Source organism: Rattus rattus, chromosome 7 (assembly GCF_011064425.1).
Source record: "Rattus rattus isolate New Zealand chromosome 7, Rrattus_CSIRO_v1, whole genome shotgun sequence".
In the NCBI taxonomy this organism is placed as follows: domain Eukaryota; kingdom Metazoa; phylum Chordata; class Mammalia; order Rodentia; family Muridae; genus Rattus; species Rattus rattus.
The window spans coordinates 100,560,056-100,584,709 of NC_046160.1; the positions used below are offsets into that span (position 1 = coordinate 100,560,056).

The 24,654-nt window shown below is 49.0% G+C and overlaps 1 protein-coding gene across 1 annotated transcript in view; it reads left to right on the plus strand.

The window, feature by feature from the left end:
* Positions 1 to 24,654, plus strand: part of Esrrb (estrogen related receptor beta) — a 95,274-nt gene that overhangs the window by 44,416 nt on the left and 26,204 nt on the right. The window contains exons 2-3 of the mRNA XM_032908787.1: positions 4,993 to 5,402; positions 22,311 to 22,427. Coding sequence (XP_032764678.1) covers positions 4,993 to 5,402; positions 22,311 to 22,427 — 527 coding nt within the window. The remainder of the gene's footprint in view (positions 1 to 4,992; positions 5,403 to 22,310; positions 22,428 to 24,654) is intronic.

The following is a 24,654-nucleotide window of genomic DNA, read 5'->3' on the forward strand; positions in this document are numbered from 1 at the left end:
TGGATTAAAGGTACGTGACAACTTTTTGTAGCAGACTCAACTCACTGTGTAGCTGAGCTTCAGACCCTCCTGTGTCTACCTCCTGAGTGCCGGAGTTACGGGCATACACCGTCAGGCATGAGGTTTTGCAGGATGGGGAACCAAGCCCAGGGTTATACAAACCGGGCAAAAGTCTGTATCCCCCCACCTCTGCCTATTTTCTTATTCTTCCTATTTTCCAAAGAGCTGGAGAACATGGAGAGAGCAGAGGGCAGCTCTTTGAAGTTCTGCTACCTTCAGCTGGGCTCCAGGGTGGAATGTGCTACTGTTTTTAGTGTGTCTCCGTCTTGGGGACTTGAACAATCCTCCCTTTTTTATCCCTACACTTTATTATTTTATCCACTGGTTTTTGAAACTGAGTTCTATGGTGTAGGCTGGAGGTGGCCTAGAACTCATGATCCTCTCAGCTCAGCTCAAGTAGCTGGGATTGCGGGCATATGCCCACAATGCTCCACACAAAACCATTAGCCACCATCAGCAACGGACAGAAAGTGGAGTGGACTCTAATCTGGATTTTTGCTTTGTTTTGGTGCTGGGATTGGACCCAAGGTGTCATATGTGGTTTTCACCTGAATTGTATCCACAATAGTATGCAAGTGTCCTAATAATTTAAAACTTGTATTCATTGAGACATAAGACTTTTAGCATCAGGGTAGTTTTCCGAAAGGTTTGGGGGGCTGGCCCTGGGTTCAATCCCCAGTACTGGAAAAAAAATACCCTCTGGCTATGTAGATTAATAGCCTTTGGGAGAACCTTCTGGGAAAAATAAATCCACTGCATGTTTAGAGTTTCCTATTTTCCCCGATCTTATGGTTTATATCCAAATATTCCAAAATAAAAAAACAAAAAAACAAAAAACAAAAACTCAAATTCAAAATACCCATTGGTCTGAGGCGTTGCATCAAAGACTACTCAATCAGTGATCTGCAGTTTGCGTTGGGGAAATGGGAAGATTAGTGGGGCGGAGCTGAATTAATGGTCAGCTGGAGGGACTGAACTGCTCAGGGCAGACTGGAAAGTATTGGATGGTTCTTCTTAAATACCTTAAATTCCTCCCATCCTCAATGAATGGCTTCTCATCAAGATTCTAACACGGCTCTCACTAGTCTAAAGTGCATCCTGTCCCCACACCCTGCCAAGTGTGTAAGCAGGTGCTGCTCACTGCAGGTAAGAAAGGCACTCCCCCCCCCACCTCCCCCATCCTCCACCCCAGGCTGCCAAACTTCCTGAAGAATTGTCTGCCTTCACTTCCCCTCTGGCCATTGCAACACCGCATCTCTTCCCACCATAAAGGTGAGCTTGCTCTGGAGCCAGGCCACCTCCTAATGACTACAGAGGACACCAGCCCTCTCTTCCTGTCTCACCTTGTGGCCATATCCGATGTGCTGTCTGTCTACCCCCTTCCAGATGGCTCTGACATTACTTTTGCAATGGGCTCTTTCTAGTCTCTTCAGTGTGCGTGTGTTTGAAGAGGGGGCGCCTGTATATCCATGGGGGCCAGAGGTTGACGTTGGGTGTCTTAATTATGCCTCACTTTTTCATCTGTTTGTTTTGAGACATGGTCTTAGTCAGACAAGATGGCGCATGCCTTTGATCATCCCAGCACTCAGAAGGCAGAGACGGGTGGATCTCTTTGAGTCTGAGGCCAGCCTAGTTTAAAAAATGGTGAGTTCAAAAACAGCCAAAGATAAATAGACCCTGTCTTTAAAAAAAAAAAAAAACAAAACAAAAAAACAAACAAAAAAAAAAACCCACTAAAGAAATAAAGAAATGCGGGGTTGGGGATTTAGCTCAGTGGTAGTGTGCTTGCCTAGGAAGCGCAAGGCCCGGGGTTCGGTCCCCAGCTCAGAAAAAAAGAAACAAAAAAAAAAAAAAAAAGAAATGCAAAGAAGAGGGAAGGAGGGGAGAGGAGGGAGGGGTGGAAGGTAAATAACTAATGACATCATTAAATCATATGCCCCTCTACTTGGATCCAGATACTAAATTACTAGCTGCTTATCCTACGCCAAGTCTGACTGAGACCAGGATCCAGTGAAGGCTACCTTGGGACCTTCTGAATCAAGACACAGGGCTGGGGGGGAAGCCAGGGCTTGGGGGGCACAACCTGATATCTCTAGTATCTTTCAGGGTAGGTTGAGCTTCAAGACTGGGAAGGCAGTGGGAAATTGTGGCCCATACCCTCCCAGGGGAAGCTGAAGCCTCTCTCTCCCTCCCTCCAGGCAAAGGCTTCCTGTGCCCCCAGAAGCAGGGGCTTATGGGGCATGTTCAACAGAAGCTGCTGCCAGGACTTCCTGTGTCAGGTGTAAATTGGGAAATTGTTGGTGCTCCGTGGAAGCCTGTGGAAGGCTGGGTAGAATTAGGGAATTTATGAGTTCTGGTCCCCAGGCCTTCACACTGAGCCCAAGGTGCCCCTGAGAGGATTACAGCCCAGAGCGGTCAGAGCGGGTCAGAAGTTAATGGAGAGGAGTCAGCTGTCTTCTCTGCCCTGTGAAGGGCATGAGGGGAGGAGCAGAGCAGTGCTTTAGGCCATGTGTTCAGTCAGACTCCCCTCCAGATGGTGCCCTGTTATTTCCTCAGGATACCTTAGCTGGTGGGTAGCAGGACCCAGGAAGAAGACAAGGCACCAGACAGAGATGTGGAAAGGATCCAGAGGAGACCCTTACCTGGGGACCTGCTGCTTATGAGATGGAGAGCAGAGTCTGGTAGGAGAGGATCCCCAGAGTTGAAAGGAACATTCCATGTGGAACAGTAGGGACCTGGGAACCCAGTCTTTACAAGCTGGAGTGCAAGGGCCTTTAATGGGCCTTTCGTTCCAGTACCAGAAGCTCCCTCTCTCTATACACTCAAGTGCAGATGGGTGAGTGACACCCTCAGGAGGTGTGCTGAGTGTCATTGCACTTTGGTGGGACCAAAAGCCAGGTCACATTACCAATTCTGTTCTCAATTTGAGGCTAGACCAAGGTTTGTTAGGGGGGTGTAACAATGAAGCTCCTCCCTCCCCCCATTCACTATGGAGTGACCCTTTTCATGGGCACTTTACAAAAAAGAGGAGTTCACGAGCGAGTTACCTAAGAGTGGTACAGGAAGTGCAGAGCCTCCAGCTCTGAGATCTTCCTTCCTACCCAGGAACCTTCCCTTCTGTGTTGTTTTTCCCCCTGCTCCCTTTCCCTGTTTCTGGGTGCATAAGCTGGTACTGACCCTCTCCACTGGGATCGAGGCTACTTTCGGGGATCATGTCTCTAGATGGTTTTGTTTGTTTGTTGGAGACAGGATCACTCTCTGCAGTTCTGGCTGTTCTGGTACTCTTTTTGTAGACCAGGCTAGCCCCAAACTCTTGATCTTAGTGTCTTTGCTTCTGATGTGCCACCATGCCTAGCAGGAGACAATTTTAACTGAACATGGTGAACAACTAGGTTCCCCTGAACGATCCTTCAATCCAGTTCCCTTTACATGAACTTGGCTGGAGAGACAGGATTCCCAGTAATCAGAAAGTTTTGATTATCCCACAGTTTTCAGGGATCCCAGATGATCTACTGTATTGGTGAGGCTCCAAAGCATTCCTGAAGGTTCTGAACTAAAAAAAAAAAAACTTGAAGTGAAAGGAGTGTAGGTGTAAGTAGAATGCTTTCGAGCTTATGTGAGTTAGGGGGTGGGTGGGTGGGTGTTTAATCTCTAAAAGAAAAATAAAACAACTTCGGCTAAGTGTTACATGGTGGCATGCAAGGTCTAGTGGAACACGCCTTTAGTCCCAGCACTTGGGAGGCAGAGGCAGGCATATCTCTGTGAGTTTGTGCCCAGCCTGGTCTACATAGTCAGTTCTAGGCTAGCCTGGGCTACACAGAGTGACTCTGTTACATGGTGGCACAGACCTGTAGTTCAAGTTCCTTGTTGGGTGAGGCAAATGGGATAAATGGGATACAGATTGTGGTTAGCCTGGGCTACTTAATGAATTCTAGGCCGGTCAGGGCTACTCTCAGAGGTTCCTTCGCAAAAAGAGAGGGAGTAGGAAGGTGTGTGTGTGTGTGTGTGTGTGTGTGTGTGTGTGTGTGTGTGTGTGTAGAATTAGGTTTGACTGATTCCCTCATGCATCAAACCTGGAAACAGTGTTTTGGGACTGGGGAGCTGGGTTCAAGTTGGTTTATCCCGGGGCTAAGAAGGAAAAATGGAAGGGACCAGTGGTGGAGTACAGCTTGAATCCCAGCGGTTGGGACAGAGTCAGGGGGATCTCTAGGCTGAGGCCAGTCTGTTCTTCCAGTGCAAGATCTTGGTGGTGGCCCGAGCTACACAGAGAAACCCTGTCTCAAGAAAAAAAAAAAAGGCAGGGAAAGAGAAAACAGGATCAGGAAATCACATTTTAGATAGGACCTCCATTATCCAGCCTGGACCATGGGTAAAAACTCACTTAGTGCCTTTGGGTTAAACTGTCCCTCTTGTTCCAGTTAGAAAACTTGGCAATCTTGGTGACTGTGAGGTACTTAGTATTGAGGCAAATTCCAAGCTTGGGCTTCACAACTCTTTGGGATTGGAAGATGTTGTGGGAGGTTCTAAAAGGCCCTTTTACTGTGAGTGCCTGAGGTGTGAGGCTCCCTGCTTGGGACAGGTACACTGTCGGCTTCCACTTTTTGTCAAGTAGGCAGGCTGGCCAAATATTTAGAAGAGGCAGTTAGCATATTGTCACCCTTAGACCAGCAATTTGCAAAAGACAGGTTCTTTGATTTGAAGCTTACCGAATTATTAAAAGTTTCTTAGCACTCTGAAGTCGCAGAGACTTGTTCTGGGCGGCAGCTCCTGACCCGACTACCATTGCAGCTCCCCCTACGCCTTACCTGTAGGCACGCCCATGTGCCCGCCCACTAGGATGGCGCCCCGCCCACCTCCTCACCTTGCTTAGAACTAACTCCCGCCTACCTTCTCACCTCTCTTAGAACTGACTCCCGCGTTCTGTGCCTGCAGGTTGCTGAACCGAATGTCGTCCGAAGACAGGCACCTGGGCTCTAGCTGCGGCTCCTTCATCAAGACGGAGCCATCTAGCCCATCCTCGGGCATTGATGCCCTCAGCCACCACAGCCCCAGCGGCTCGTCCGACGCCAGCGGTGGCTTTGGCATGGCCCTGGGCACCCACGCCAACGGTCTGGACTCTCCGCCTATGTTCGCAGGTGCGGGGCTGGGAGGCAACCCGTGCCGCAAGAGCTACGAGGACTGTACTAGCGGTATCATGGAGGACTCGGCCATCAAGTGCGAGTACATGCTTAACGCCATCCCCAAGCGCCTGTGCCTCGTGTGCGGGGACATTGCTTCTGGCTACCACTATGGAGTGGCCTCCTGCGAGGCTTGCAAGGCGTTCTTCAAGAGAACCATTCAAGGTGCGTGGTGGGCAGTGCAAGACCTGGGATGCTGGCTTTGGGTGGGGACATTGGTCTACAGGTCTTGTTGGGTTGTTCCCTTAAATACAAGTCTAGTTTCCTGAGCGCCGAGGCGCTCTGGAGGTCTCCTGTGTCTTGATGTTTTTCCCTCGGGGATTCTAGACAAGGACTCATAGATATACCATGTTTCTTCTTGCTTCTTCCATGAAATGCCATAGAAAGATCCACAGGAATACTTGATCCCGGACAGCTCTCACTATGGATACTGTCCGGTGCATGAGCCCTCCCCTCCATAAGCCTATTTGAGTGTGTGTGTGTGTGTGTGTGTGTGTGTGTGTGTGTGTGTGTGTGTGTGTGTGTGTGTGAGAGAGAGAGAGAGAGAGAGAGAGAGAGAGAGAGAGAGAGAGACCATTATTTGCCTTGCTATATCATATTTAAGCTATCTTTTTGCTTCTATGTTAATCACACAAGTTGAAAGGTAGGCCCGTATTCACGTATTCACGTAGACAGGAACTGACTGAGATCCTGGCAGGCGGCTTTGGGCTATTTCTCGTTACATTTGCATATCACTAGGGTCACATGCAGATAGCCCTGGGGTATTCAGCTCTTGATGAATGTGTTCGGGAGTCCTGGAGTGTCCCTCTGTGCAGGTGAGTGGAGGATAATGGTGAACCAATCAAGCCCTCACTGGGCAATATTCTTTCTGGCCGGGTGGGACCGGGATTGAGAATCTTAATGTCTCAGGCTTAGTGTTGAACACTCGGTCAGTCAAGATATCTGTTGAGCACCTCCTAAGCACCATCTATGCTGGTAAACCGAGAGAGAGAGAGAGAGAGAGAGAGAGAGAGAGAGAGAGAGAGAGACCGACCAATTCCCTCCGCCTGGACGGACACACTGCCAAACCCAAGGATGCTGCCCAGTTCTCCCATCCCCACCCCTTATCCCCCACCCCCACTCACCCTACCACTCTTGTGTCCTACCTGTTGGTCTCAACAGTGTTCCGTTCCACTGTTCTCCCTGGGCCACTTTGGCAGGCCTTGGCCAAGCTTCCCTAGGGCGACTCTGTTTATTCAACACGTTTATATTTGTTAATCTCATTGGATAATGCTCTGTTAGATTAACTGGGGGCATTAAAGATTGGATAAGTTTACAGTTCTACTTAACTCCTGGAAGGCTGGGCTAACCCAGCGGGCTCCTGGGTCAGACACTTGACCAAGCCCGTAGCTGTGAGCTCAAACTTGGGTGTGCTGCCTCAGTGTCCTCGTGCGCCTTACAGAGTGAGCGAAGCCCTCTGTAGGCTCAGTTTCCTGGATAACCAAGGCTGGTCTCCATCTCTGGATTGCCCGCCATCTCTACCTTCTAAATTCCCACGTGCGGGAACTACGGGATCTTCCGTCACTACCGCACCTGTTGTTTTCCCTTTCCCGTCTTCTTTTCTTTTTTTCCCTGCACACTATTGGGAATTGAAGCTGGAACTGGTTGTGTGTGCTTACCAAGGCATGCATGTAGAAGTCAGGGCAATATCAGGGGCCTTGGCTTACAATAAGTGTCTTATACCACTGAGCCATCTTGCTGGCCCCAGCTTAGTGTTCATTGCTGTTTTCTACTTTTAAACAATATTGTTTTTACTATAACAACAAATTTCATCATGCAGAACAAGCTCTGTCATGTGCATATATTTAAGTAAACTAGTGTAATTACCTTGTTCTAAGAAATTTAGGTTATTAAACCGTTTTAGAGCCTCTGAGATTGCTTAGTGTAAATATGCCAGTCACCAAGCCTAACAACCTTTCGATCCCTGAAACCCACCCACGTGGTGGACAACTTCCGACCTCACAAGCCCACCCGTATACACAACATTACTAAAATACAATTAGTCTATTGTGTTCATGAATAATATTTATTTGGTATTTTGTGACAGGATCTTACTGTATAGCCCTGGCTCACCCAAAACACAAGAGATCCACCTGCCTCTATTTCCTGAGGACTGGGATTAAAGGAATATACTAACATGTCGGGCCATGAATAATTCTCCCCCTTCCACAGGGTTTTTCTATGTAGCCCTGGTTGTCCTGGAACTTGCTGTGTAGACCAGGCTGGCCTCAAACTCAAAGACCCCTGCCTGCCCCTGCTTCCCGAGTGTTGGGATTAAAGGTGTGTGCTGCAACCGCCGGGCATGAACAAAACCTCCCTTAGAATCTTTTGGCCAAGCCAGCCTGCAAATGTGTAGGTGGAACACATTTGAACATTTGTTGTATACCAGAAACAGAGGTAAACAATGAATGCCTTCTAGGCGGCTCTTGCTTCGTATTCCCCTTTGTGGTGCCGGGGATGTAACTCAGGACATGGCGTACTGGGCATCTGCCGTATTATATACCCCTGCCCTTGGGTGGAAGGACTCTCAGGGTCTTTATAGGTGAAATGAATGGTGTGGCAAACAGTTCTTTCTCTTGCTTCAGTCAGGGCAGAGAACTTAAAGTGAGCAAACGTTGGCCGCATACATTTGAAGCAACATTGTATGTTACCGAAACCACAGGGTTTTTCTTGTTAAATCGGGAAGTAACCTTCCCCTTTCGTTTTATACTCTCAAGACAATTTTGTTTGAAAATGGGATTTTTAGGAGACAATCGCATTTTCTCCTTTCCCTGGCTTCTTTAAATGGGGCAGGAGATATTCTAGATCAGATTTTTTCTAGAAACCAAGGCTGGTATGTATAGACCCAGGGCCTCTGCCCACCTCCTTACCAGGTGGCTGGGAGTTTTTCTTAGGGAAGGTCTGTAAACAGTATTAATTATGTGCTACCATGAAAAGGATACGGATCTCTTCCTAGAAGTTGGCTGAATGCTGTGGCCCTTATCTCCGGGAGAGGTCGGAACTCATTACAGGAGATGCTCCTCTCGCAAGCAGGGGAAAGGTAGCTCGAGGCCAGAAGTTGGCCGGATGCTCTCCTTATTAACTCTTTAGTTTCGTTCTAACGAAGATTGCTATCACCTTGTAGCCCTCGCAGGCTCGCTGTTGTCCTGTCTCTGCCTCTCACCCCTCGGGTTTCGTAATTCTCTGGGATGGTTTTATTGTTTCTAAACGGAGTCAATAGCAGAAGAATGAAGCAATCACTTGATTGGAAATTCCTGCACATTACACAGCAGGAATTTGAGGCTGGAGAGGTGGAGATGTGGATCGGGTCTCCCAAAAAAAAAGGTGGAATTTAATGCTGAGCGCCTAGGGGTCTGCAGGGTCTGCGGGCATGACAGAAGGCTCCGACCACGGCGACCACGGCGGCTTTCTTCTAACTAGGGAGATCCAGACCATTTCCTTTGTGTGCCTGGTCAGGGAGGGTATTTCCAGGCCTGGGCTATGTGTGTAGGCTCAGTCTTTTTGTTTAACTTTTGAGACCTGGTTAGCCCAGAATTTGCTATGTAGTCCAGGCTGGCCTTGAATTCACAGATCCAGCTGCCTCTGCCTTCTTCCTATACGCTAGGATTGGAGCGGAGATGATGTGCCAAACTGGAACCGAAGGTTTCTTGAGAGCAAGGTTAGCGTTTCGTTAAGCTACACCTCAGCCCCAAGCCATCTTTTAAAAGTCTGGCTTTGTGAGCTGGCCTAGTGATGAAAGCTTTTGAAGCACTGGGAGGCAGTGGGAAAGTCGGCCAGGTCTATATTAGCAAGTTTAAGGTCAACCTAGGCTACACAGAAAAGGTTTAGTAAGTGGATTGATATCCAAGCACCTGCAGGCTCTGAGCGCAGTGGAGGCTCCAACTCTGCCATCCCTTCCTGTCGGAAATTTCTGTCTGCTCCTTCCCTTAGGAAAGGAAGTTTACAGAAACCGGCATGTCGTTGTGACAGACACTGGGAGACCACCCCTGGTGGTTCATCCTCTGGGCTTGGCTGCAGGTGAAGTAGAAGGGTGGCTCACAGGACGAGCCAATCAGCCTGCCTTCAGCTTTTGTAAATCAAGTAGTGCCGGGACCCAGACACTTCCTAGCACAGACTTACTGTTTCCAACACATGACTGAGCTAGAACGGCTGGCTGTAGGGCCACAAAACCCTAGACTTTTACTATCTACTCCTTAGAGAGCAAGCCACAGTCTGTTCTCCGGCTCCTGCCATTTAAAATCAGCTCCAGTTGGTGTAAGTGGAATGTCTTCACTGAGTGGAGATTGTCTGTGGAGCTGGGAGCTGTTGGGAGCGTAGACCAGAATAGATGAGCTCAGAGATAAACAAAGGCACCTTCCTGCTGACAGACCAGTGGCTCCTGGCACAGGGAAGACGGGGTCCTGATTGAATTTGCTAGCATATCTAAAGGAGGGTTTGTGACTAACTGTCCAGGGCGATTAGCCTGCCCTTGGAGCAGAGAGACTGGCCAAGGTCTCTTCCTGCCCAGGAAAGGGGAAACTGAAGCTAAGGGTAGCCTGTGGGTGCTGACACATTAAACGTTCAGGTGATGTGATTAATACCTTTCTGATTAGGACCTGGTTCTCTCAATCAAGTTGGGAACTTTCTAGTTAGGTAGACAGATCAATGAAGTTAGAGGCTTTGTTTCTGCCTTGGAGTCTCTGGGGCTTATACATCATGCTCTTTACGTCACAGACAGCCCCTCTCTGTGGCTAGTGTCATCTGACTGACTTATGGGAGTCTTAGGGGTCAGATTCCTGCCTGCGGTACTGACCACGCCCACACTGATGGAAGCTGGCTGTAGACGTTAGGTCTTCTGAGGAGCAGTTCCAGGGCCCTGTCAGTCAACCTTGACCACTCTAGCAGTGACTGCCTACCTTTCACTGAGTGTGGATCCTTCTGTCGCTTTTAAATACGTAGGAGCCTCCAGTCCTCCAAATGCCCTCCACCCTCAGCCTCCCTTCTTGCTTCCCTTCCTCCTCTCTGTTTTTTTGTTTGTTTTTAATGGTTATGGTTGTGGGGTCATTTTCAGTGAGGTTCCCTTTTGGAGTCCCTATGTTTTTCTCCATCACCAGCCCTTAGGATGTCTCGGACACCCTTAGCACTGGCCTGATTCCCCTCTGAGAGGGCAGGAAGCTTGGATTTGAAATCTCATGATGTAAGACAATTATTTTTTTGACAGAACCTCAAACTTCGTCCGCCTCCTGCGTGCTGTGGTTACTGGAGAGAGTCACCATGCACAGCCTTTGTTGGTTTTGGTATTTTTATTACATTTGTTTATTGTGCGTGCCACCACAGTTTGGGGGAGGAGGGGTGTGGTGTCAGGATATCCAACCTATGGGAGTCAGTCAGTCCTCTGTAGATCCTGAGGGCCCCACATAGGTTTTCAATCATGGCAGCAAGTGCCTTTATTTGCTGAGTCATCTCCAGCCTTTAAAAAAAAAAAGTGTGTGTGTGTGTGTGTGTGTGTGTTAGGATAATTCTTTTGTGTGTTCGTTTCCAGGTGTCAGACTTAACTGGGCAGTATACTGCTTTTGACTCTCCAACAGTTTTAACTGTCAATTCTTTTCCTGAGGGTAGCAAAATTTGCCTTAACATTTCTTTGTTCTCTTGCTGCTGATTCATGCAGGTGACCAGCGTCGATTGCAGTCTTTAGACAGTGCCATTGATTTCTAGTTAAATCTTAAGTTACTGAAAGGCCAGGCGTGGTGGTGCATACCTTTAATCCCAGCACTCAGGAGATAGAGGCAGACAGATCAGAGTTCGAGGCCAGCCTGGTCTTTTTAGTGAGTTGGAGGAGAGGGAGATTCTGTATCAAAATGAGATTGGGGGGTGGGGGGAGTTGGTGGCACAGAGAGAGACAGAGAGAAACAGAGAGCTGCCATGATATCATCTCTAATATGAGACCATTGAAAGCGTGAATATTAAGCAACTTCCCCTTTTTCTAATGACTTTTTCTAAATGACTGAAGCCCCTGCCTTATATTTGAGCTTGTGACCAGGTCTTTAAGTTCTTCAGTGAGTTTGTGTTGAGTGCCAATCGTTGCACTGGGCACCAACCGAGGGCCCCTACTCCAGCCTCTCCAACGTGACAAAGATGTCGAGGAACAGACTGAGATGGGATCAATCTTTAGTGACAGACGGAGAACAAAGGTGAGGGAGGGTCTGGGAAGGCTCTGTGAGGAAGTAGCTTTCAGGGTAAGTTGAGGCCCAGGTAGGAGCCCTGGGGAGCAGCTGTGGGCAGAGGAAACATCAAGTGTATTGAAGGCAGAGTCTCAGCTGCTCCAGGAGCTGAAGCAGGAGGACGGATTGAACCCAGAAGTTAAAGACCAGCTTGGAGCTTAGGTATCTTATAAAACAGGGGTGTCTGTGTGCATGCGTGCCTGGTGCCTGTTGAGGCCAGAGGAGGTCCTCACATCTCAGGAGCTGGAGTTAGAGGCAGCTGTCTCACACATGCACGCACACACACACACACACACTTTATTGAGACTGACATTCTCTGAGTAGCCCTGCCTGTCCTGGAACTTGCTCTGTAGATCACTCTGGCCTCAAACTTACAGATCCTCCTGCGTCTACCTCTCAAGTGCTGGGATTAAAGGTGCCTGGCTGAAGTTGTGAGCCCTTTAATGTGGGTGCTAGGAACAGAACTTGGGTCCTCTGCCAGAGCAGAGGCCTTACCCACGGAGTCATCTTTCCAACTACCCCCTCCCCGCCTCCTTTTTTCCCCTTTGCTTTGCTTTTGAGATAAGGTCTCTCTTTGTAGTCTTGGTTGGTCTAGGACTTGGTGTGTAGACCAGATCTACCTGCTTCCACCTTTCAAGTGCGTGCCCTATATCACCTCTCCACTAATTCTTTTCTCAAGAGTGGGAACTGGGAGTGTGGCCTATTGGTAGAACAGACACTTAGCATGTGTGAGCCTTGGCTTCAGTGCCCAGCACAGAAAGATGGGGAGCGTGAAGCATGGAGCCAGTCTGTACCCACCCTGACTGCCTGGAAGCCGTGATCAACACAGCAGGAGTGAGACACCCTGCCAGCCCTCCCTGGATTTGTGATTTAAGCCTAGGAACTAGGGAGGAATCCTGGCTTGGCTCCTGTCCACCAGAGGCCCAGCTCCAGGCTCGGCGGGGAAAGTCTCCATGGAGCAGGGCTGAGGCATGACTGATGGGTTGTTCTGTCTGGGACCACCTCCAGGCCTTTTGTCTTAGAGAATGAGGCTGGTTGGTGAATCCTGGGGGACCCAGGTATGGGGACAGAGCCCAGAATCTGAAGCAGTTTTCAGGCCAGTGACAAGCCAGCTGGCTGACCTTGGACAGGAACTTGAGTCCCCTGGCCTCAATTTCCCGGTCATCGGGGTCTGTTAAAATGGAGCCACCAGAGAATGGGAAAGACAGCTCATGATCCTCTGTCGAAGACCAGTGGATGCACTCAGAAGGTGACTCTGACTTGGTGACGAGAGTCCAAGGAGGGCTGTTCAAACTATTGGAAGTCATACCCATCCAGTTTTTTTTTTTAAGCTGTATTTTTTGAACTAGTAACTCTTTGAGCTCTCATTTCTTCATTAGCAAAGCACTGCTAAAAAAAATGTCAGTCCTCTCAAGCATTATTGCAGAAACTGAACCATGCACAAAATGTGTGTAACTGACTGCCTGGTTTATAATCGAAACAAAAATAACATTTGAGTGTTCATTTCGCTTGACCAAAGGAAGCCATTGAAGGTTCCTGAGTAGGGAATTAGTTGTCCTTGTAGCAAAAGAATTCTGGCAGTGATTGGAAGGAAGGGTCTAGAAGCCAAGTGTATCTGGGGGGCAAGCATTAGAGTCAGGTACCATCCAGTTAGAAAAGAATCCAGAAGGGCAGAGAGCAGCAGAGGGTTCAAAGCACAGTGACTGGTGAGGCTCTGTTAGACATAGGTGCACGGGCATCTGGGAAAAGAAACGTGGATGGCAGGATGGTGGCCGAAGGATGGGGAATAGAGGGAAATTTTGAAATAGACGAAATTCTATTCAGTTCAGAGACGCCGGAGCCCAGGATTGCATGCTCTGTCTAGGCTTTAGGTCAAATGGGATCTAGGGCTGTGGCTCTCCAAATGTGTCCCACCCCACCCACGCCCACCTATTTGGCTTCCTTAGAAGTGCAAACGTAGAGCCCTACCCCTGAACTGAAGAACTTGTGAGAGCCTCCTGACTGCTGCTGGGCTCAGCTATCTGTGTACCACACCCAGCCAGCTCTGTGGGCAGGTTGGGAGGCAGAGGGATGAAGGAAGGGAAGGAGGAAGATCCTTCAAAGGAGTTGAAAACACTGTCCCATCAGTTCTGAAACACTGGTTCGCCCCGGTTATGGCTGCGGCTCATACACCTGTAATGGTGATGGTGAGGTCAGTAACTTCACGTGCCTACAGCAAAACTTCTAGAATCTGAGGAAGACTGAGATAGCAGTGGCTGCTCAGCTAAAGAAACAGATTGTCCACTCCTTGTTATGAAGGAAAGTCCTGTGAGCTTTAGTAATTTAGTAAGCAAAATACACAAATAAAAACCTCCTTACTTAGCCAATCTATATTTATCTGTGCATACATACATAATGCTATGTGATCAAGTCTATATCTAACTACATCTAAAAGTGTGTTTTATGTGTTTGAAACAAACACATGAAAATGCTGGTCATACTAGAACAGCTTTTTTTTTAAAAGAAAGGGTCTCTCTACATAGTCTGGCTGTGCTGGGACTTGCTCTGTAGACCAGCCTGGCCGGGATCCACCTTCAGGGTGGATCTATGCCTTCCGGGTGCTGGGATTAAAGGAGTTCACCACACTGCCCGAAGCAGAGGTTTAATCGGTAGAGTTCTCTTTTTCTTTCTTGGTGCCACATTGAAAGTGCATTTTAAGATGGGGAGGTGATACCACACGCCTCTAATCCCAGCACTTGGCAGAGCTCTGAGATTTTTGAGGCCAGCCTGGTCTACAGGGTGAGTTCCAGGACAGCCGAGGCTACAAAGAGAAGTCCTGCCTTGAGAAGTCGCATAGACAGACAGACAGATGTATTTTATTACCTTAGAGATGAAGAAGTACACCTGTCAGGCGATGTGGATGACAGCTTTTGCATAGAAAAGGGAGAGGAATGTGGGCATCAGTCTTAGCTAAGTTGGTGGTGATGGGGGTGGTTCCCTGGGAAGAACTCAGTGGACGATAGGGACCTCCTTGGCACACTCATGGCCACTGGCAGTCCACCATTGCTCTTTGGGGTTTTCTGTGGGGTTCTTCAAGCTTTCTGTTGTATTCAGCCTTAATTCAACAGATAAATAATCAGTGCCAGGCACTCTACTTGTTAATGAATGTGGTACGGGAGTATGCTAACACACATGTAAATCTAGTGCTTGGGAAGCAGAGGCAGGAGGATTACACTGACTTACTGACCAGCCAGGACTATGGAGGAATGACAGGTGGGGGAGGGAAAATGGTGTCGTTCAGTTGGTTCCCCTAGCTCTGCATGAGGCCCTTTGATGAGTACTCACAGACATCATGTGTGGTGGTGAAGACCTGTAACTGAGGTGGAAGTGGGAGGACCAGACCTGCAAGGTCAACGGCCACCCAGCAACATTGAAGCCAGCTTGTCATAAATAAGACCCTGACTCAAAAATATTGAGTGGTTTTAAAACCAGCATGCAGGGGGCAAAGGCAGGCAGATCTCTATGAGTTTAAGGCCAACCTGGTCTGTACAGAGTGAGTTACATACAGGATAGCCAGGGCTACACAGGGCACAAAACCCAATACGATAGTGTCTATTTGTAATAAGGACTCCAACACAAATTTCTATCAGTTGCTGTCAGTGGGAAAGATGGAAGGATGGAAGGTATTGCCCAGAAGGCCACATGGACAGACCCAGAACTGGGAGGAGATTGTGGTGGACAAATGAAGGAGTTTGGGGTGTAGGGAGTTGATGGGTTCTGGGTTTCATGAACTCATAGGGGGCATTGGTGATTCAGGAGCCTCTGGGGGAGGATAGGTTACGCTGGTCAGAGATCCCCAGAATAAAGGGCCTTGCCATGGAGTTTGGATTTCTTTTCATGAGTGAGATGCACCGTAGACGATTAAAGTGCACCATAGATTGATGTGCTGTCTTCTTCGTTAAGAGTCGTTAAGAGCCCGAAGCGGATCAAACCTAGGGGCCAAGGCCTGTCAGGTAAGGCACAGAGCTACACTGCAGGCCACAGAATTTCTTTTCTTTCTTTCTTTTTTTTTTTTGGTTCTTTTTTTCGGAGCTGGGGACCGAACCCAGGGCCTTGCGCTTCCTAGGTAAGCGCTCTACCACTGAGCTAAATCCCCAGCCCCAGAATTTCTTAAGTTTTCATAAAATACAGTTTCAAAATTCTATTAACTAAGACTATAATAGAAACATAGGTTCTCTTTTTAAAATCGGTATGACGTTTTGTTTATCGTGGACAAGCCCTTAACCCACAGCACACAGGTAGAGGTCAGAACTTGTAGGAAGGAGTTGGTAGAGCTCTACCACATGGGTTGGGATCCTTCTCAAGTTCTCAGGGTTGGACAAGCACCTTTCGTCACTGAGCTATCTAACTGCCCTTAGAAATACAAATGTCTAAGGAGAGATAGAGTGCCTGGCCCTACCCATCTTCTTTGTAATCCAAAGTTAACCATTAAAAAAACAATCCAAGCCAAACAACAACAAAAACCCTCTAGCATCTTCCTAGTTACTAAGGTTATAATGTCACACCTGTACTTACTGCCTTAGAAAGCTTGATGTTTTCAAAATGGGTTCCCTCACAGTCTAGGCTGGCCTTGAACTCCCCGTCCCCTTCGCCCTTAAATCATAGGCCTGTGGCATTACACCCAGTGTTACTGTTTGTCCCTACCCTGTGTCCATCTCTCCTTCACCCCTTCCCCTTATTTGGTTGAAACCTATTTTTTTTTCTATTTTCCTCCTTGTTTTGCATCCTCTTGTTTTTAGGTTAAACGATGGTTTTGGCTTCTTCCACATTTTGTAGTTTGCTCTCTGTGGGGCCCACGGCATATGCCGCTTGACATGTTGGAGAAGAAGCACTCCCGATGTATTGTGTGAGTGGGAAGGATTTTTTTCTTTTAACACTTATTTATTTTATTTATATGAGCACAATGTATATGCTCAGACTCACCAGAAAAAGAGCATCAGATCCCACTACAGATGGTTGTGAGCCACCATGTGGCTGCTGGGAATTGAACTCAGGACCTCTGGAAGAGCAGTCAGTGCTCTTGACCACCGAGCCATCTCTCTCTCTAGCCTGGGAAGGACTTTTTTTTTTTTAACCCTTGGACTCTTACTGTATTGTGCCTTGGGTTATGTGGGATTCTGGCTGACAGTCACCACCACCTGCCATCCCCCTAACCTGGATGTTTGCCCTTAAGTAGAAAAGCAAGGGCAGGAAACACGTTGAGGTACTGGAGAGCAGTCTCAGTGCAGCTCAGGTTGATCTAGGGCTCACCATGTAGCCTGTGTTGGCTTGCGAACTCCATCCCAATCCTCCTGCAGTGACCGACCCAGAGCTCAGCTGATGTAACCTTTACAATAACAAAAAAAACCAACCAAACAACAACAAGAAAAACTACCCTGTAAATTGTCATTTTTCTGGATCTTTTGTTTTTGAGGTAATTACAGACCATGTGAAGCTGTAGGCAACATACAGAGTGACTGGGCGTGCCCCCACCCTGTTTCACCTTGGTAAATGTTCCCAAGTTGCCCTCTCACTAGTGTGGGGGTTCTGAGTGTGGCAGGGCAGGAATGCAGCTTATAGAAAGGTGTTTATTTGTTTATCTTACTCTGTGCACATGTTGCTCCTTCAGAGACGAGCCCTCTGTATTCCTCCTTGGTGTGTGGGGGAATCCTCTGTTTGGCTTATTTAGGGGGCTGAGTGGTCCCACCATCTGTCCGTCCGTCTGTTCATCTGTCCATCCGTCCATCTGTGTTTCCTTCTCTGCTACACTTTATCTTTGCCTTTGATCCAGCATCCGGGACATCTTTGGTTCCTCTTCTCCAGAGACTGTCAGCTTCCTCTTGTGTAGACCTTCGAGGGACTCTCGGAGGCCGTGAGGAGGCTGCAGAGCTGGTTTGAGTTAGCCAGCGTACACTTCCAGGAAACCCGTGTTTGGCCCAGGCCTACACCTATCTCTTGCATTATCTTGAATCTTCTGTGCCTGAGGCCTTCTGAGATTCTGGTCAAGTGTATCTTCTTCCTTCTGGGTCCTTCCTTTATTCTTTATTTTTATTTATTGTTTGTGTATGAGTGTGGAGGTCAGTACGGAGAGGCAAGCACTTTCCCTGAGGGATCTTCTCAAAGATCCAACAGCTTCTCATCTGCATCCATTTGAGCTTCAGGCCTTTTTACTTTCTCCTCTGTCCTACTCCTCTCCTCACACCTCTTTGAGAGAAGGTCTCCTGGATCCCAGACGAGCCTCATACTCAGTATAGCCAAGGGCTGCCCTCAACTCTTGGTCCTCATTTCTTTTTCCTCCTGAGTACTTGGATCATGGGTGTGTGCCGTCACGCTCGCTGTGATGCGGTTTCGGTGAACGATCACAGGGCTTCGTGTGCTGGACAAGTTCTCTACCAGCTGAAGCGCGTCCCTAACGCTCTACCTGTCCCATTCCCAGACTCTCACTGTTGCGCCAACTTTAACAAGCGTCAGGGAAGGCACGTAGATGTGTGTCTCATTGTGGCTGTGACTGGAAGGGACGTAGATAGCAGAGGCCACTGCATTACATCACAGACAGGGAATTTGCCTGTTGGAATGTGGCCTCCAGGGAAGAAGGAGGACGGAAAGAGCGTTGGGTGCAAATTGTGTAAGACTCCGGAAGCTTCCTCAGTGTTCGGCCCAAGAGGCAGGCTGGAGAGTCAACTCTCTTTGACATGATGAGGAAGATGGAGGAACACATTGTGAGGGTTGGTTCAGTTGGAGAAAGCTGAGAAGCCCAAAGGCAGCGTGCAGGCCCAGGACAGACCATCTGCAGGACACTGCAGTTGGGTGACAGGGAGTCAACACAGGACTGAGATTATCTAGCTGTGGATGGGGAGGGAAGGGTAGAGAGAGGGTTGAAGACAGGGGACCACACAGAGAGAAAGGGATGTCTCTGTCCTACAGGACTGAGATAAATGAGCGCTCAGCCTTTCACTACTGCTGCTCACCACACCCCTGAGGTCAGCTGGGGCCTTAGAACTGTTAGAGCTTAGCAGCTCCCCTGTGCCGGAGCCAGGATGGGACGCCTGGCTTGCTTACAGGGACAGCTGATGGGGCTTCCCCTGGGGTTCCCTTCTCAGGTGGCTTAGGATCAAAGAGACTACCCTTCTGCCTCAGGGTCACACAGAGTTCCAGCTCAGCTCCGGATGTAACCTCGGGCATGAACAGGAGCTGAGGTCTAGCCATCCATAGATCGATTACAGTGTTCTCAAGTGTCCTTGGATGGACAGGACAGCCTTCTGTCCTGGCGGGCTAGATGGTAATGTCCTCTGCATCTACTCTAGCGGATCTGCTTGGATGTACGACTTAGTTTGTCAGCCTTGCCTGCCTGGATGCCAGGGTCTATGCTTCACTCAGTCCTGGTGTGCTGAGTTCATCCAACTTTGAGATGGAAACTACACACCCATTTCATAGATGAGGAAACTGAGGCTCAGACAAGTTAGGAGATTCAGTTTGGGACCGGAATTGGTTAATGTCCCTGTCCTGTGAGGGGTCTGTTCACTAACTTGGCCACGACTGAGTTGATGATGGTGTATGTGTGTGTGTGTGTGAGTGCCCCACCGATGCCTCCTCCCTGTGCTAAGCTCCCCTAGACTCCCCTTGAGACCACCGGAACAATGATGAATTAATCTCATCACTTTATCAAGGAGGCACTTAGAGAAATTACAAGACGAGGCCACCAGCCTGGTTTTGCTGGCAGCCAGCCGCCAGGCCCATAAAACAAATTGAAAGGAACCAAATAAATAAGTAGCATGAGGGACACACACACAGGCACTCGAGCGTGTTGGCGGGCATGCGCGTGCACACACATGTACCCTGAAAGGTCAAGAACATTGTTAGCACTCTGGCCTTAGGAAGTACTCTTGTCCTGTCACTTTGCCTTAGGAGGACAGCATGATCAAACCCACACATGCTCTTCACCCCCACCCCAACCCCATCCTGAGCCATATCCCATGGCCCCGCTCTCACACACGGGAGTGGCTGACCCAGGGCAACTGAGAGTGAGTGCAGAGGTCTTCACTGTCATCCCAAGCAGGCCACCTGGGTTCAGTTCCCAGGCTGCTTCAGCTAACAATGAAACCCCCAGCCTCTCACTGTATAACCTCTCCCATCCTGATGTGATCCTCCTGCCGCCGTATCCCTGGCTCTCATCTGTAAGAAGGGGAGAAGTTGGTTAAGTTGAGCAGGGCTGCAGCTGTGTCACCAAACACCTGGTTATTTAGCCGTTAGCGTGCCTTAGGAGCCTTGGTGTGTCAGATGTTTGATCTGCCAAGAGGATCTGGCCTGCACAAGGATATAGAGAGGCCACAGACAGTTGGGCATCGTGGGGTAGTCAGCACAGAGAAGCAACACCTTCCCAAGTGGAATCTGGATTGGTGGCTGCAGGCCTAGGGCATAGGGCACTTGGTGGACCTGCCTCTATGCCAGTTCTAGGAGTTGGTTGTTGCATACAGTGCTGGGGAGTGGGAGGGGGTCAGGCTGTGGACGTTGTGGGGATGGTGGGGTTGGGTAGGGGACAGCCTACAGAGCCTCAAAGCCAACACACATGGACAGATGCATCAGCTGAGCCTGCGTTTCCCCTTCTCATTTATCTTTAATATTACCATGTATAGCCTGGTGTAAAGACTCACATCCGTAATCCAAGAACTGAGTTTGAGGCTAGCCTAGGCTACAGGGTGAGGTCCTATCTCAAAGATTAAAAATTACTGAAAAACCAAAACCAAACAGGAAACATGTTTATGTGATTCTTGAAATTACTGCCACACCTCAATTGACTTCCCATAAAGTTACACAAGTGAATTCTAAGAAATAACATTAGTGGGGTTGGCAAGAGGGCTCTGTGGGAGCTTGTTGCTAAGCTTGATGACCTGAATTCGAACCTCAGGATCCACATGTTGGAAGGAGGGAACCAGAAGCTATCTTCTGATCTCCAAACATGCGCTGTGGACACCCAGGTCCTACACATACACAGTACACACATACATACACACACAACATCAATGCAACGCGCGCGCACACACACACACACACACGCACACAGAAAAACATTGATTAGAAGAGGTGAGGGGCTGTAGGGCAAGGAATGAGAGCATGTGTGAGAAAACAGTCCTGTTCTCCACAGGGGTCTCTGGGATTCCCTAACTGTGCTGTAGGGGGTGCTGCAGTGTGGTAACTTGGGTCCATACCTGACCCTGCTTCAGAGCCCTCCTTCATGGTAGCCCAGGTGTCCTAGGCCTGACAGTATTTCCACATCCCACACCAGGAAGCTGTGGTGCAGGATGCCCTGGGACACTTACCTCCCCTTCCAACCACCAGGCCACCTCAGCTGTAGGTTAGCAACAGCCTGCCTTTGTGGGGGAGGTACTTCCTGATTTCCGTCAGGCTCCTGGGGAGGTACAGGGGAGGGAGTCTAAGGGCTCTGAGCCTGAGATAGTTCATTTTGGTTTCCTCAGTCCCCATTTTTTGGTCTGTGAATTGGGCACTGATAGGTCAGCTCAGAGTCGGGGTAAGGGTCTAGAGAGCTGATCCAGAGGCTGCACAGAGTAGGTGCACAATAAATAAGCCCTGGATATTATTACTATGAGTGGGTAGAAGGGGAGCAGGGCAGGTCTTCACGTTCTCCCCAGCCCTCTGGGATAGGATGAGGACCTGGTGCCTTCCTTTGTTCCTCTTCTAGTACCAGGCATGTTGTAGGCTTACAGCCCACATTTGTTAATTAGGTGTTGAATAGACAGGGAACTCAGGGTAGATACTGTCCCTGTGTCAGGCAGGAGGCAGCCATATTTTCAAGATGAACATGTGTTTATAAAACAACCAACCTGTGTGCTGAAATGGTTTAATAGTTTGAGACCGTCTCGACATGAAACTCTGTAGCTCCGGTTGCCCTCAAACCATTGAGCATCCTGTGTTAGCCTCCCATGTGCTGGGACAAATTGAATGGGTGGCCATACTTAGTAGTTCTGTATAAGACATGCCATGTAGTTCTTTTTTGAGACAGGCTGTGTATCGATGGTCTAGGCTGCCCTCGACCACTGGCTGGCCTCAAACTCAGAGATTGGCTTGCTTATTAAAGGTGAGTATCACCTCATCCAGCCTAGGCTACAATTTTTTTTCAAGACAGGTTTTCCTCTGCATCCCTGGCCCTTGGAACTCAGACTGGCCTTGAACTCAAGGAGTGCTAGGATGAAAGGGGTGTGCCACCACCGCCCTCCAAGGCTACAAGTATTTAAATTGCTTAACCCTTCCCTTAGGAGCTAATAACTGGTTTGTAGGTGAGAAAACTAAGGCTTGGTGACAGGAAAAGGTTTCCTCAAAATCAGGGGAGCTAGGTGTCCTGGCCCCAGTAGGAGGCAGAGTCCAGGTTCTACCAGAGTTTCCTGGGCCTTTCCTAGTAACTGGTGCAAGTTAGAGGCTGGGGAGCTGGGGTGATCTGTGTCAACATTCAGCTCTGCATGGTGGCTGTTTTTTCCTGAGGTAAAATGCTGGCTCAACATATTTTGATTCCACCCCTCCCCCAAATCCCTTGGCTGTTTCAGAACCGTGAGTGACCATTCTCAGAAGAACATTTTTTTTCTCCAGGTGGCTTCTTGGCCTACCCAGCTCACAGGCTGGAACTGGCACGGGAGAGCCTGAAGCATTCCGACAGCCATTTGGAACCCCCTATTCCAGAAGCAATTCCCTATGCAGCCCTGGGTGGGCAAGTCAGCCCTAGCCAATTAATCCCCAGATTGCTAACCTAATTGGTCGGGGTCCTGGCCGGATAGCAGACACCTGGCAACCCATCTCTCTGTTGCAGGAAACATCGAATACAGCTGCCCTGCCACCAACGAGTGTGAGATCACCAAACGGAGGCGCAAGTCCTGTCAGGCCTGCCGGTTTATGAAATGCCTCAAAGTGGGGATGCTGAAGGAAGGTAAGAGCCCCACAGCCAAGCACCAGGGTCGGGGTTCCGCTTGGTTTGTCTTGGTGGGGAGAGTCAGGCCTGTGTAAGGGTACCTAAGGCTGAGGGTCACACCCAGGACCTTCCCGAGGGCAGTATGTGTGTAAATGCAGCTACAGGCTGGCTGCCATCATAGCTGTCACACCGTAGCCTGCTGGGCATCTCTTCTTGGCAATATGTGGGCCAGCAGTATGGAAGTCCAGAGGTCCCAAGGATCCTTTTGGGACTCCAGACCCTATTTGGAGCCTCAGCTGTAAGCTTGTCACTTTGGGAAGTTCCTCATTTGGACTAGCTGCCCCCCGCCCCCCAATCCATCTTAGCAAGTGACCTTAGGATCCCTGGTCCTCCCTCAGGTGTGCAGGTGAGCCCTTGCACACTCCAGAGCTGCACCATGCCGTAGGTGTCGCAAATGCTGAATGAGTTTTATTTAGTTTCAGCCAAGGTACTTTTTTTTTTTTTTTTTTTAAATATCTTTGGCTCTATGAATAGCTTTATCCTTCATAGATTTTTTTTTAAAAAAAGATATTTTATTAAGGAAATTAGCTTTAAAAGTTTGTATTTGTTCTGTGTGTATGTGTGAGTCCCTGCATGCATGTATGTGCATACCTGGTGCTCATGGAGTTCAGAAGAGGCCATCCATACCCTGGGAGTGGTTGTAAGTTGCTGTGTGGGTCCTGGAACCCAAACCCTGGTCCAGGCTGAGTCAACTAAAGCACTGTGAAACTAGCAAACTAGCGTCTTTTTTACTTGAAAGGTGGCTCCTAGGAACTGTGGGGGTGATGTCAGACTCGTTGTATGGAAGGCTGCTGTAAGGCCCTCCTTTCCTCACCCTCTCTGTGGATCTGCCTGGTTTGCATCTTGTTCAGTACCATTTTGGGAATGGCGTGCATGCGTGCGTGCGTGCGTGCGTGCATGCATCCCTTGTATGTACCCACATCAGTGCATGGGCACATGTGTGTCTCCCTCAGAGAGAGCCAGTGTAAATGCTTACAGATCAGCATCTGAGCCTTGATCCTTCTTAACATGGAAGGAAACAGGGAAAGTTTCTGGGGGTGAGGAACAGGGCAGGCAAAGAGGAAGGGGCATGCTAGGGGTGCAGTCCTCCCTGAGAAGGGCAAGGTGGGGTTGCTCGCCTCCCAAACCTAGCTCAACCTTCAGCAGGCTAGGGACCTTCCCTGCTCCTCTCCTGTGCCCTGGAGAAGTGTCTACCTCTGAGCTGTGTTGCCTGTGAGACAGCTTGGGCATGGAAAATTCCAGGTCCTCTCTCTCCTTACCTGAGCTCAGTTTAGCATTTGTACCTATGAAGAAGCTCTCAGGGCAGATCCCAATTGCCTTTTGGATCTGCGGTGCAGTGAAACACCATGACCAAAGCAAGTTGGGGAGGAAAGGGTTTATTTGGCTTATGCTTCCACTAGTCCATCGTTAAAGTCAGGAAAGGAACTCAAATAGCGCAGGATCCTGGAGGCAGGAGCTGATGCAGAGGCCATGGAGAGGTGCTGCTTACTGCCTTCCTCTTCATGGCTTGCTCAGTCTCCATAGAGCCCAGTATCACTGTCCCAAGGTTGGTACTACCCACAATGGGCCGGGCCCTCCCACATCAATCACTAATTAAGAAAATGCCCTGTAGGCTTGCTTACAGCCTGATTTTTATGGAGGCATTTTCTTAATTGAGGTTCCCTCCTCAGATAACTTTATAGCTTGTATCAAGTTGACACAAAACTATTTACCACAAATCCCTTCTTTGTCATTTCCTAAGTCCTTGGTGGTGTGTTGGCTGAAGTTCAGAGGGCTCTGGAGGAAACAGCCTCCCTGTTTGGAGTGTCCTGTGTTGGGCTTGCTGTATGGAAGACCATGTGTCAGTCTGCGGCACAGTTTTGGCCTTGGTTGTACATAGGCATGACCGAGATGGAGGTTGGACTTGATCCCCTGCCCCCCACACCAGGCTCTTTCTGCTGCCATGACTCCCGGTGTTCACAGACGAGGAGACCCAGAGAGGCAGGCATGCTTGGTCTCCTTACACCTGTGTTTTGGTGCTGGGAGCCTGAGGGTTTTTAGGATTTGAAGAGACTTCTTCCTCCTAAGCCCCAGAGATAGAACTACCATCTTGTTCTAGAAGCTGAGTGAGACATGAGCTGTTAAGCAGACACTTCCTTGACTGGAGTATGCCTCGCTTGCTGCCTGCTTTCCAGGGAATCTGGAA